We start from the raw sequence: 13858 nt of genomic DNA on the forward strand, positions 1-13858 counted from the left end.
TTGCAGTTTTTAATTAGTGGGTATTTTTCTTCCATATTAATCAATACAGGACTTAAAATATGCGATCATTTCTACGCTCCTACCATCGTCTCCTAAACAAAGCACTTTGGTTATAATTATCCAAAGTACTTGAAGGGATGGATTTAAGCTAACTAGGCCCCAGATCCAGCAAAAATTGGCCCTTCTCCCTGATCAGCCTGTTTCCCTTAGTCCAGCTCTCATCCAGATCCCAGATGGGCTCTTGTCTTCCTCCCACACTTGTGTTCCTCACTTCTACAGTGAGTCAGTCCAGCCCACCCCAGCAGGCAGCGGCACTGTCACCCAAAATCAGCTGTGCACAGTACACCATCAGCTTTTCTGCTTGACTCACAGCTCTGTTTGGGCTCCATCTCTGAAGGTCAAAAGCAGCAAAGACGGAGTCAGCAAGAGCTTTTTCAGGACGCTGGGTACTCCAGTCACAGCAAACCCCTGGGGAGCACAGCTGACAGGGAAAAATCGCAGTGCCCCGAAGACCTTCTAAAATAATGTCCAAGTCATATTAATTTGGTAGTTAATTCTAGTTCTCAAGAAAAAAAAAAGGATAATGGAGAGACATTTTCAGAGCTACGTTTTGAAATGGATGTGGAGGTCGTCTTTCCCCCAAAATAAAAAAGCAGGCCTCCCTACCAAGCAAAACAAAACTGCTCATGAACATAGTGGCAATGCATGTCAGTCCATTCAGGAAGTATTATGCTGAAATAGTGGTAGTGCTTTTGTAGTATTGATGGTTGAGGAGCAAGATAAAGTTTATAGGCAAAGGTATGGGAGAAACAGAGAAGCTTTCAGTACACATTCAGCATTACCAGTACCCCATCACTCTTCATGAACCAGACAGGGAGTTCAGTGTCCAAAACACTGACTTGCTGTGGGGCACTTGGCAACCTGCTCACCTCCTGCTTCATCTTCTCTACATCAGAAGTAAGAACAGCATTCACAAAATGCAGTGGGATTTCACAAGGTACTCTGCCACTGTAAAATGCTGAGCAGTGATTTTATACAAATAAAACCTCCCCTACCACAAATGAAAAGATTCATAATAATAGCAATGATAATTAGCACCACACTGTGCTTCCTGCACAGTCACTTCCTTCTCTTCTAATCCCAGGAAGCTGCATAAACAGTGAAGCTGCATGTTTATGAAAAATACATATGGTTATGGGAAATACAGAACCACATCATTTGTTTGGGTGCTGTCCTCTGGCTTTTGCTAACATGAAGCCAGAACGGGTGTTATGCCCTTCTGTGCAGGACTCTGGGGGAAGACAAAGGCTGTGTGAACTGCCCCAGAGACGTGTTTCACTGCCAAAGCCAGGGGTGCCTGCGAGGCTCACCGGGCCTCCTGAGCCGCTCAGGGCAGGGGATGTGCTCCGTGCTGCCCGGAGGGGCAAGCCTGGGCTCGGTGCCGCGGCAGCACACGGACTGATCAACTCTTGCTTGTCCGAGCTGCTGCACGTGTCCAGCAGGAGTAAATACCCCGGCGGGAGGCAGGGGCGACCACGAGGAGAGCGGCCAGCATCGCGGGGAGCCCTTGGAGACCCGTTTATCCATCAGAGCAGCGGCAGCCGTGAAGGCTGGTTCGCACAGGGCTGCCCCTGCGGGCAGAGGAAGGTGCGCGGGGGCGCGGGCACGAGCCGGACCGCGGGCACCCGCCGAGCGGGCGGCGAGCGCCGGGGGCGCCGCGGGGCACCGCCGCCCGCGCCGGCCCCTGCCCGCGCCGGCGCGCCCTGAGCATGCGCGGCCGCTCCGCTCCTCTCCGCGCCCCGCCCCTGCGCGGGCTCCGGCTCGGGCTGCGGCTCCGCGCAAGGGCGGGAGCTGGGCGGCCGCCGCTGCCGCGCGGGCCGGCCGCGGCGTTGCGCTGCGCTGCGCACCGCTCGCCGGCGGCATGGAGTGAGCGAGCCGCGGGCTCCGGCGCGGCCCGGCCATGGAGCTGCGGCGCTCCCTGTCCGCCAGCGCGGAGGCGGAGAAGCCGATGAGGCGCTACGGGGCGGTGGAGGAGACGGCGTGGCCGGCGGAGCGGCTGGGCAGAAGTGAGTACGCGGGGCGGCGGCGGGGCCGGCGGAGCAGCCGCTGCCTGCGGGCAGCCGCGGCGCCGGGCCGGCCGGGCGCGCCGCGCTCCCGTGGCCGCCTCGCCCTCCGCGGCCGGCCGGAGCGCCGGGTCCGCTGGCCGGCGAGGGCCGGGGCGCCGGCGGGTTCGCCTCGCTCGGGGAGGGGAGCGCTGAGCCGGGGGGATGCCCGGGGCGCGGGCGCCGCGCTGCTGTTGGCGGTCCGCGCGGGGCCTTTCGGAGGGGGCGGCAGCCGCTCGTGTGCGTCGCCCTGGCGAGGCGCGGGCGGCGGGCGCGGGGTCGCTCCTGCCCTCCCGGTGGCGGGTGGAGGGGCGCTGCCCTTCCTTCGCTCCCGCCGTGGTGGTGCTGTGTTTATTAGCTCAGCAAAAGCTCTCTGGGTGCAAGAGCCTGCTTTCCTGAGATCATGATTTGCCGGGAAGCAACAGTTGACACAGCCTTTCCAAAGCGCTGATGGCGAGAGTAGTTAAAGAGATCAGTAGTTGTCAGTTCGAGTTGTCTAGGGGACCCTGTCTTCTCTAAGATTTCAGTTATCTTATTGGCAGAGATATCTCCCCTACAGTCTGATAAGCCTATAAACCGGTTCTTATTTTCAGGGTGACCAAAAAGGCTTTTTTTCCCCCCAAGTTTTTTCAAGAAACCTTGAAAGAACAGTCACAAAAAGCTCTGTACTGCTACAAAGAAAAATATGTTCTAAGTTTCTGGAAGAGTTTGATCAGACCACGAGAAGAAAAGCTTTGTGCAGTAGGTGTAATGACATCCTTATCGAGGTTGATACTGAGCTTGCTCGTATTCCTGAATCACCACCCATCCTTCGAGGTGTGTTGTGAGGTCTCACATGGATGCCTTGTGATATCCTGAGGCTTTGCAGCATCCTGGTAGCAGATTTTAGCCAGTGCTTCTGCTGTGTTCAGACTTCTCCACTACGGCTGTGTTCCTCAGGCTGTGTTCTGGAATCACACTTTACCTCCGGCTTCAGTTTCTCGTGCATATGTTATCATGTATCACATGCTGGTGACAGAGAGGTGCGAGTTTCCCGGTCTGATGTTTCAGCTGCAGTGTTGGTTTTGTTGCAGTGCCTGGCATGGGTTCAGGGCTGAGTAACTACGCACTTTCTGAAATGAAATTGAAGACTGAAGTTGCTGTTGACTGACTTGGTTGGCTCAGCCACATGCAACTGTTTTGCAGGTTCCCTGGCAGCCTTGTGCTCTTCTTGTTCTCATAAATAAGTCTGGTTTTGTTGCAGAGTCAGCTCACAAGCTGAGTGCAGTGCAGTGCTTGTAATAATAATAACTGGTACCTGGAGGTGACAGAAGGGTTATATGTCTTGCAGGGTTTGGATGAAAGATCATTTGCTTGACAGAAGGGAACAGTGAGATGGAGGGAGAATCGATCAGCTCAGAAATGTGTACTCAGCATTCAGTTTCCACCCAAATTGCAACTTGACCAGGTAGTAGAAGGGGTTATTGGCAGGACTAGAGCCAAGGTGTGCAGGCTTTTGCACCTGGACTCTGCACCAAGTTGACTCTCTGTGTGCTAGCTTTAATTTCCTGAGGATATTTGTGTGTGTGTGTGTGTGTGTAACAAATTAGATATAGAATAGGAAGTAATCTTGAGACTTGAGGCTATTCTTTAATACTAGCACTGACTTTTTGCATTGGATTTTGCATTGATTAAAAATAATAGATCTTACTATTTGCTTTAAATGCTGTCATACAACATAGGTCCTAAATTGCATGGCACAATGACATTAGTCTCCAGAAACTCTGTGTAGAAGCTGAAAAAGCATAATTCTTTTTTTACCAATGTCATCAATTAGCCATTGATTAAAATATGAAATGCTAAATATTAGTATTAACAAAAGCAGATGCCCATTAGTGCATATGCATTTGCCTTTTTTACTGTCTTTGACTGTTCATTGTGTCTCATCATAGCATAAATCAGAATCTCTTTGGTGGTGGAACTTGTTACGTATTTGTACAACACTCAGCCCAACAGAGTGCCGTTTCCTGGCCTGTAGATGTGACTGTAGTGTAACTAGTCGTATCACAAGGGAATGCATATCCTGATTATGTCCATTATAGAAATAATGTCCTGGAAGTTAGGTAGTTTCTATTTAATTGTTCAATGGAAAGGCAACTCCATGTTAACATCTAGATCCGTGGTACAAAAATCTCGATGATTATTGTTCGTAACAAAGATAAGTTACTTCATGGCAATGAAGTGTACTATGAAAATTTATATTGTGTGATGGCTTCTTTCAGCCAGATCATCTGCCACGTTATGTTGGTTCATATTAGCTGAGGATCTGAAGCATTACAATGTGAGGGTGCAATGATCTCCAGAGGGTTCACATGCAAAATATGAAGCAGCTTGTTTTAAGATGTCCCTTCAACAAGATGCTGAAGCCTTTCTTTTCATGTACAAGAGAGATATTGCAGAGAGTGAAGAACATGATAAAAATGACTGCTTACCATGTACAGAACGACTCATGAATTTTCTAGTGCATGCATGTAAAAGGCAGTCAGCCTTGTAAGTGGACACACATAACAAAGTGCTTACAGCCTTCTCAGTAAATGATCTTTACAATATAGGCTTGGAGAGTCTGCTCTGAACCAGAGCACTCGAGCATTATGGTCAGTCCTCGTTACCCAGTGCATGGCTTCATTTAGAATTGTCCATCTTGCCATCGTCAGGGACTCATAACGCCCTGATTAGGTAACTGCGTGCCAAGCCTGGGAAGTAGGCATGAGGAAACAAATCAGTTTTCATCATCCTTTTGAACATCACACTTCCTAGTTACGTTTCTGGTGTTCTTTTTCTTCCTCTTTCCATTTCTATGAGGTTTGGAACTAAATTCAGAATTTAAGGTGAATGCCCCAGTACAAGCAGGCAGAAATGCCAGAAAGCTGTGAAGAAAGAGTTTTGATGCCATTTAAGCCGAGAATAAAACTACAGTATTCTGGGGTTTGTTTGCTCACTAAATGTCATGAAATTTGCTCATTGTTTTCATTTGAATGGTGACTCAGTATCGAAAGTGAGCTGCTATACCTGTTGCAAAGACCTACCTTTTCAACTGTTCTTGATTCTGAAGTGGAGATTAGGCAAAAAGGGCCCCATTGCAGACCAGCACTGAAAGACCAAGTTAGAGATTCCCAACAGATGAGACTCAGTAGTAGCATAAATCCGTCATAGCCAGCTTCCTTTCCTCTCCTGTCCTCCCGGGAATGTTGTACCCAGGCAAGGTGCCCTGAGATGGCAGTGCACTTCACTGAAGGTGCACTGGGGGATTTTATTGGTGTAAATTAGACCAGTCCTGAGATTTCTCTGGTGTGTTCCAACACCAGAAAGACAGCACTGTTCTCTGTTTCACAAACATTTGTGGTTAACAGGTTTGGAAAGCTTATTTTGCTATATTTGGGTTAGTTTATCTTAAAAGCCCTTCTAAACTTATCCAGAAAGAGATGCTTGTATGTATTTACATGTTCCATCGCTGAGCAGTGAGAGTGGTTCAAACATTGAAAATATATATGCTATTTAACATTTTGCATTTGCATTTCTTGGCAGCATGAGAAGGTGGATGTCTCACATTTTTCTGCATCCTTTCTGGTTCAAAACCATTTTGTTTTAGAAGTGCTGTTCTGCATGGAGATAGTTTCTCCCAGCTTGAAGAAGTTGAAGGACTAAAAAGAAACCAACCACAGACTGAAGTAACATAGACACTGGTCCTCTAGCTATTGCTTCTGTGCTTTTTGGTGAGCAAAGTATGAAGAAAAGGCCTTTATACAAGAGCGATCCTCTGGTTATGAGTACTTTATCTAATCCAGTTGGAACTGCTTGTGTCATCTCTAAGTCCTGATCATTAATGGAACACAAAGGCTTCATGGTAGAACAGAGTCTAGCTGGTAATGTTTAATGTTACTTAATAACATTTTATAATAACTTGAAAGATGTCTGTTGCAATATTAAAAAAAAATCAAGTAGCAACAGAGAAATACATTTGTCTTGCACAGCAAAACACGCACAGCTAGCACTGTGACGTTTGTCATTCGGCTCACTAAAAGGTATTTAGGATGGGTTCATATTAATCATATGTCTTTAAATATTAGTCAAGAAGAAATTGGCATTTGCCTCCTTTTTGATTTTTTGTATCAGCTTTTTAAAGCTTGGAGGTTTAGTAGCTCTCTCTATATCCGGTACAGATAGATTGACAGTATGTTGGTTCCTGTGAAGTACTGAATGCCCTCCTGTGCATTTGTGCTTAGTCCCAAATGACCATAGAAAAGCTGACTTATTCAGTCTCTGACAATCAAAGGTGGATGCATTACTAATCAGTGAACAGGATAGAGGGACAGCTGAATGTCCTTGTTCTTCCGCCTGTGTTGCTTCATGAGACTGAAGGGTGACTCATGTTGTCTCATGGGATGGGGAAGATGCCCAGAACTGTGGCTGGGAAGGCTAGATGCTGTCAAGTCAGAAACTACAGAAATTACAGAGTAACACTAGAAATTGAGTTTTCAGCAAGAGGTGAAGAGATCGTGAACTGGAACTGACAAGGGGCTGACATTTACCCCCCATTTAAATACAAACCTACATCAGTTACAGGAGTTTCTATCATTTGGCAGTTAAATTTTCCAAAAAAATGGTTTTGGATATCTTCCCATAATGTTCTGTGCATCCCACAAACATCCACAAAAGTACTTCAGTGCTTGGCCTAAAAACTTTCTTTTACTGTAACATCTCTCCAAGCAGTCAATAATGTGCTGTGGCTCTGCCTATCATGCTCTTGTGATGTTGTCCCACAGTTTCTTCATGTTCCCACTCTGATTTAAAAAATAATGGAAGTTTCAAAGGCACAAATCAAAGTTATAAAGCCTTCCTTCCACTGTTGCCCTTTCACAGAGATGCCCTTATGCTACTATAAATTCCCCCAAATAATTAATTATGTTTATTACAGGTGGTAGGAGAGACAAAACAGATTAAGCTTTTTCAGGGGATAAGTGGGAAAGAGCTAACACAAGGGTATACACAATTTCATTTCTTTTTTTTAGAAGCAGCAAGTCTGCTGGCTTTATGAAGATATGAAAACAGGCTTTAAATAGGGAGAGAAGGTAATTAATATTCTTCCCATGTCTCAATTGAAAAAAGAATCTGTGTAATAATTTTGAAAAGAGAAAGTGATGAAGAAATTCAGATATGGACAATAAAAAACAGTGAGGAACCCCAGTATAGTAGACATTATTTTTTCTGAGCACACTTTTTTAAAAATTACTTACCAAAATATTGTAATCATCCACAAAGACAACTTATTCAAAGTATGAGGCTAGTTCTACATTATTCTCTTTGCTTGTTCATAATTATTAATTTTAACATATCTATACGGTAGTTCAAGAGGAAAAGCAGCTTTCTGTTTGATCTGTGAAATCAAGACAAAACTACCCTTCTTGCACACTGAAAATTGGTATCCTTTCTGAAAAGGACAGACTTAAGTCAATAGGAACACTCACTTGCCTCAACGGCAGTCCGATAGTCTAAAATTCTGTTGAACAGCTTGGTGTTTCTACAGATCACTGGTGGTTTTGGCTGGCTTTAGAAACTAAGAATTAATATCTCTGCAATATGTACATACCATTTTTCTGAATTCTATTTGCCTATCTCCTTTTATATGTACCAGGCCCTGATACGTCTCGTTTTGAAAAATGTTTCTTAAATACAGAATGTACCATAAGGGAGAAATGGGAATATTTCAGTGCCACTGAGTGCATTCTTGCTAAAATACTGGCCAGTAACTGAAAGACTGGTGATGCTTAGAGCTTTGATCTTCCAAGTCTGCAGAACTCTGTAGCGCAGATCTCTGTGGGGAGATATGTTCCTATCTGGCGACCGAAATAAAATCAGTCAGTAGGCCACTGATCAGCTCTCACCTATGTCGTCTCCATATCGCATTTCATGAATTTTGCCCTTCTCTTTTCTGTCTAGCTATGGGCTATGTGTCTCCAAGGCTTCTCACCAAAAACTTACTGGGCCTAATCCCTGCTGTTCTCCTAAGCCAGCCTATCCTACAAGGCCCAACTTATCCTACAAAATGTAGACAAATGAGAATTAAAGCAAGCATTACCACCCCAGCTTGATCAAAGCCAGAGGGCCTGGGTAGAAGGAGTCTGGCTACTGGATACTATTAGGGCAACCTGGCAAAAGCATGTGGGTTATTGTGGGCAATAATCAAGATCTTACTGCTTCACTTCTGTTTGCATGTGTTGGCAAAGATGTTATCTCTTTGAGATATTCATAAATTGGAGAGTTATTGACTTCCAGATATCTGTGCCCAACTGTGTGTTCCAGTCAGGAAATAAGCATTTAAAATGTAACTCAGTGCTTGTATTCAAACCAATGCCAACTAATTGCTGTTGGAAGTGTTATAGATAAGGCTCAACTGTTGTATTTGAAACTGTTGCTCACTAATTTTCGTATTTTTAAAGGTATTTCACACACACACACAAAAAAGCATTTGCTCTGGAAAGCAGGACATTTAACTACACACATCTTTCCTGCTGCTGGTAGCCTGAGGGATTATAGACTTAGTCTATGTAATTTCATGTTTCATAATTGATCCCTTAGTTGTATAGCATGTTTTCATCAGAGAAACCATGTGAGAACCTTGTGAGAATGTGTGCATATGTCTCTGTCTCAAGGTAAAGGTGCTTTATAAAACAGGATTAAAAACATGCATTCAGGATCAGGTGCTCTCTGTAAAGTACTGTGTATCATGCATGAAGTATTCTTGAAGTTACTGAGCACTGTAACGGTTGAAACTAGGCACCCTGTAATCCTGAATCACAAAGCACTTTTGCTCTGTAGAGGGATACATTCCATTTTAGTCAAAATCTTGGTAAAATAGTCCCGGAGAATGAAGAAATAAATAATGCTGCTATATTTCTGTAAGACATGTTCTGCTATCTAACTACATAGAGGGGATAGTATAAATGCATTCACAATTCAAAGATGAAAAATGCATACCTGGAGGGCAAACTGTATGAAGAATCAGTAGGAGCACCCTTGCATAATTGTTAGTTGCCCTTCAGGATCAGAAATGAAACATTAATTATCAACATTTTGTCAGTTCATAAAGGGCAAATTGTTTGAGAAAATTATTTCAAGTGAATTTTGTCATTAAATGAGGATAAATGATTTCAATGAGACAGGTGTCTTATTGTGTAATTCTAATGAACACAAAAACTTCCAAAATGCAAGAGGTAATGTCTTACTGTAAGAACAGCAGCAATGTTTAAGGATCTTTCTATTGCCTTGAAGCCCTGCCCTGTTCCCAGCCCTTTATTGATTAGAGATTTCAGATTTTGTTTTACAGAGACTTGTTTATATATTGATGAAATTGGAACAAAAGCTTCTCATCACAAGGTGATTTAATAGGTATGTTCATCTCTTGGAGAAAACAACTCCAAAACCAGAACAGGAGTCGACAGTCAGTTCTATCATTTCCGCCCTTGTACATAAGGCCAAAGTTGATTTTAGAATAATGCTACAGAAGCCAGATGAGCTGACCTCCCTGTGAAATGACAAAGATGCATAACGGACACTTTATTAGTTACAAAACATAGCCCAAGCTTCATTGACATCAATGGAAATTTTCTCACTGATGTTAGTGTAAGAAAATCTGGGCTCAGAACCTATGTCTCCAGGACTCCTGTCCTTGATTGTCTTTGGCAAGCTGTTTTGGATGGAATTTGGGGTGTGTGTCAATACTATGAGGGAACTTGGAGAACCATGCTGGGCTGTCCTGTGCATTTATTTACCTCCCACCTATCGCCTCTCGCTGGGCTAGACTGCAGCAGTCTGAAGTTAATGCTGTTGGGCAGGCTCTAGGAAACAAGACTGAGACATTTTCCTTCAGGCTGATACTTGTCTGTAGCAAAGACAGAGTATGTGGGATGAGATGGCATAGGCACAGCTGTGGAGTTTTGAAAGCCAGCAAAATCGTGATCTGTTTGTCTCTTGGTGAAGTGGGAAATGTATTGCAATTACAGAACTTATTTCTAACAGTTTCTCGTACAAAGAGAAGGTGACAGGCAGAGGTCCACTCACCTCAGTGGTAGAGTTCACGACTCTGCTGCACTGCCTTCATTTCCTCACCTCTGAGACCTGCAAGAAGATAATCAGCTCTGCGTGCTCCACTGCTGGTCAGCCCAGCACCTGTTGGGAGGAAGAATGTATTAGCATATTTAAAGAAGACTGAATCAAAATAAAGTATATCAAAGCAATTAACTCAGTGAAAACAGGTTGATTCAGAATGACTCCACATCCTCAGACAAAAGGCAAGTGCAAACAAATTTCTGTGCCAACCGTGATGATGATCATTATTTTACATTATGAGAATAAATCGGGTCACACGCTGTTGCACCTGAGCATAGGTTAAGAAAGAACCAAATGATTTTGGCTCTGTGCTGGTAATTCCATGCTTCAGGAAGGGCTCAACTTTTGCCTAGGGTTTTCTGGAAGCACCATGTGTCCCTATTCGTTTGCGAGCAAGACTCTAGGGATAGATTCTTCATTGCCTGGCATCCCCCTTTGCTGCTGGCCTGTACCCCTTGTATGCCAGTTGCTAAGGAACAGCAACATTCATCCCCTTGAGAAATCACTTGTCTTTTCTGCTATGAAACGTGAAACTCCTTTTTTCTTTACCTCCCCCCCCCCCCCATACCTTTGGCTTCTGAAAAGGAACTTCTCAATAGTTAATTACTTGCTGAAGTGGGAATCTGTTACATGAACCAATTTCTTTAGTTTCTGAAGCAATTCTCCACACCAATACTGCTTTGGCCTTTACTGGGTTGGACTCGGATGTCTATAATATTTATCCAATGGTATTACGATTGCCTAAAATTATCCACCAGCTGCTGGGAAGATGTTTAGAGCCCTGTTAGACAACTGTGTTATTAGAGAACCACATCACAGAGGACAAAGACAGAGATAAAAAGGCTTTCTGGTATGCAATTGGATAATTTCGAACAAAGGAGAATATTGTGAAGACTGGAAAGTTAGAAATGTCAGTGGCCATTTTATAGATATTTCCCTTGCTACATATGCTGCTGTTTATTGGTTGGTGCTAGTAGAAGTCTTACATAAAATGATACATTCCTAAAGAGGTTTTGCAAGATTTTCTAAGAAGCAGCATTTTGGTGATTTTTTTTGAAAGAAAAAAATTAATGCAGATAGAAAATATTTTTTTTTAAATGTCAAACTAAATAAGCTTTAAAATACTGAACATTAGCTGTAGCTGACGCTATTATAGTGTTTGAAACTTAAATTCTAATGCTTTATGCTAGTGTTACAGGATCAGAAATGACTCTAGTGAGTAATCAAATGGAAAGCCAAAGGCTATTTCCTTTGACCACTGAACAAAATGACAGAAGTAGATGAAGAAGTAATTTGTCTTTCTTAATATTCCCTTTTAATCCTTCGTCATGTAAGTATGGAGCATAAATTGCTTTATTTGGAATGTGACTTTAACCTGCTTTTGCTCCCAAGTCCACGTTATCTCAGATGAGACTCTGCAGTGATTTCAGTGGGAGCTCCACATTAAGGGAGATACCAGCCACAGTAACTAACTATATTAGTTTCTATTTATAGCCTTCTGATTGCACCGAATCTCATGCAGGGACTATGGCAGGACTGGGCACAGAAAACCCTTTCCTGAATCTTCCTGACTCCTGGCAGTCTTCCTGAGCCAGATGAAAATAGCTTCTTGCAGATAAAGGTCTAGCTTAGCACCACTGAAGAAAACTGACAATGAGGGCTTTTGGGTCAGACCTTCAAAGACAATTATCCTCATTTTTCATGTCTCATTTTGGATCCATTTTCTCCTAGGGAACAGCTGTCACATCAGATACACTTAGCAAACTTTCTCACTAGGTTGCATACAGCTGAATACTCTCTCCATTCTCTGAAGGGCAAGTTGCTGTTTAAAGTGCGCAAGGTCATACTTTCAATTCATTAAATGATGGGAAAAGGTCAAAGAAATATGCAGAAACCAATGGCAGCTATATTATTGGCGTCATGATTGCTCTGAATGTAAAGCAGGTGTGCATCTCTCACAGATTTGTTTTGAGAAAGAGAATATTATTTTAAGAAGTTGACCCCCTGCCCAGGTATAACTGCATTAAAGCACAGGTACCGGGAACAAGGTACTTCAGGTAGTAGGAACACTTGTCTCTTCTCTGCTGGTTTTAAGACAATCAAACGGATGCTAGGAAACATTGAATGAATCTGGTCTCTAGAGATAAGTAACTGATTCGGGTTGATTTCTGGGTATTTTTTCTGCCTTTCTGAGATACTGGAAGCCACTAGAGACAAAGGGGCTGGTACTTGAAGCGATATGAGAAGCCTTGAGGTACCTGGCTAAGTGTCCTACTCAGATGCTGAGGAATAAACTGATATTAAGGATTGGGATCAGGAGAGAATTATCCCCCAGGTTAGAGTGGCAGGGACCACTGGGATCTTTTGCCTTCAGCAGTCTGGACCATGATTCACTTCTTAGGGAGGACTTCTATGAGAGTTCACTGAATCTTTTCTAGCTGTAATAGTGTTGAGGGTCAGTATGCCCCTGATCTGTCCTGTTCTTTTCCTGTCTTGCATTAAATGCAGCTTTCTTCTTTAAACTATTTACAGGACCTTGGAAGGTGTTTTGTGGTCTTTGATCCTTGTGGGCTATCCGCCTATTGCCTGTGATTTTTAGAAAATGGAATCAGTGACCCACATGGTCCCTTTTATTTCTGCATTCATAAAGAGATAGAGATGTAACAGTGAGGCCAGGACTGTGATGAGGGGAAGAGAGGAATATTAAGACCAAATCCAAAACCTACCTACATTTTATGGAATTATTTTTCTGTACAACTATGGGTTTCTGATGAAGGTGAGTGCCAGAGCTCTTGTACTGGCTCCAGCATCATTTTCCACTGCATTAAATTCTTTCCCTTAATACACATGATGGGCTACAATGAATGACTGGGCTTAATTCCTTCACTCTCCTTAATTCCTCCTCTGCTTCCTGCAGTTTTCTTTCCCTCACTTCCTAGGTATGTTCATTCAAAGGAAACAACATGACTTAAAACAGAGCACTCTTACTGTGCAAACTCCAGTGACTTGAGGATTGGACAGAGCACAGCTGATGTAAAGCACTCAGAGCTTGAGTAATCCAAAGTGTGTCTGTTTAGCAGAGGCATAATACTAGGGTGCTTAAACTTTGGGATAAATTCCAGTCAAAAGTAGAGAACATGTATGAGAGCTCTTTTGGCAGGAATCTTAGCCAGACCAAGCACTTTCTAAAGCATCCTCCTAATTTATTTTGTTGCACTTTCGTAATTGCTGATGTGGATTTTTTCCTCAGTAATTGATCAGAAATTCTTTTATGTTTACCTTTTATGTAGCATAGTCTAGCAATTCCTGAAGAAAATCATAGCATTTTATTTAATTGTTTTAAAATTGTATGACTAGTCAAAACACAGTAAATCTAGTGTGACTCTTTTCACTCTGGGAATATGTTACACCAGGGTGTTGTAAGCAAGAAAAGACTTGCCTTCTGTGAGTCCTATACATTTATAGGTATTTTAACCAAAGAAAACATTGTTCATTTAGCATATTTTCATTCACTCTGCACAAGGGAGAAGACGCATTGTTTCTTAGAAGTTAAATTATTTCTTTCTCCATTCCTGCATGTTTATAACAAGGTGACTATCCGCTGTCCTTCG

At 43.3% G+C, this 13858-nt stretch overlaps 1 protein-coding gene across 1 annotated transcript in view; it reads left to right on the plus strand.

Annotated features, from left to right (window-relative positions):
- Positions 1–1885: 1885 nt before the first annotated feature.
- The window catches only part of BMERB1 (bMERB domain containing 1), a 50944-nt gene continuing 38971 nt past the window's right edge, over positions 1886–13858 (plus strand). Inside the window, exon 1 of the mRNA XM_062587971.1 lies at positions 1886–2066. Coding sequence (XP_062443955.1) covers positions 1961–2066 — 106 coding nt within the window. The 5' untranslated portion in view covers positions 1886–1960. The remainder of the gene's footprint in view (positions 2067–13858) is intronic.

The sequence above is a fragment of the Rhea pennata genome, chromosome 15 (assembly GCF_028389875.1).
Source record: "Rhea pennata isolate bPtePen1 chromosome 15, bPtePen1.pri, whole genome shotgun sequence".
Taxonomy (NCBI): domain Eukaryota; kingdom Metazoa; phylum Chordata; class Aves; order Rheiformes; family Rheidae; genus Rhea; species Rhea pennata.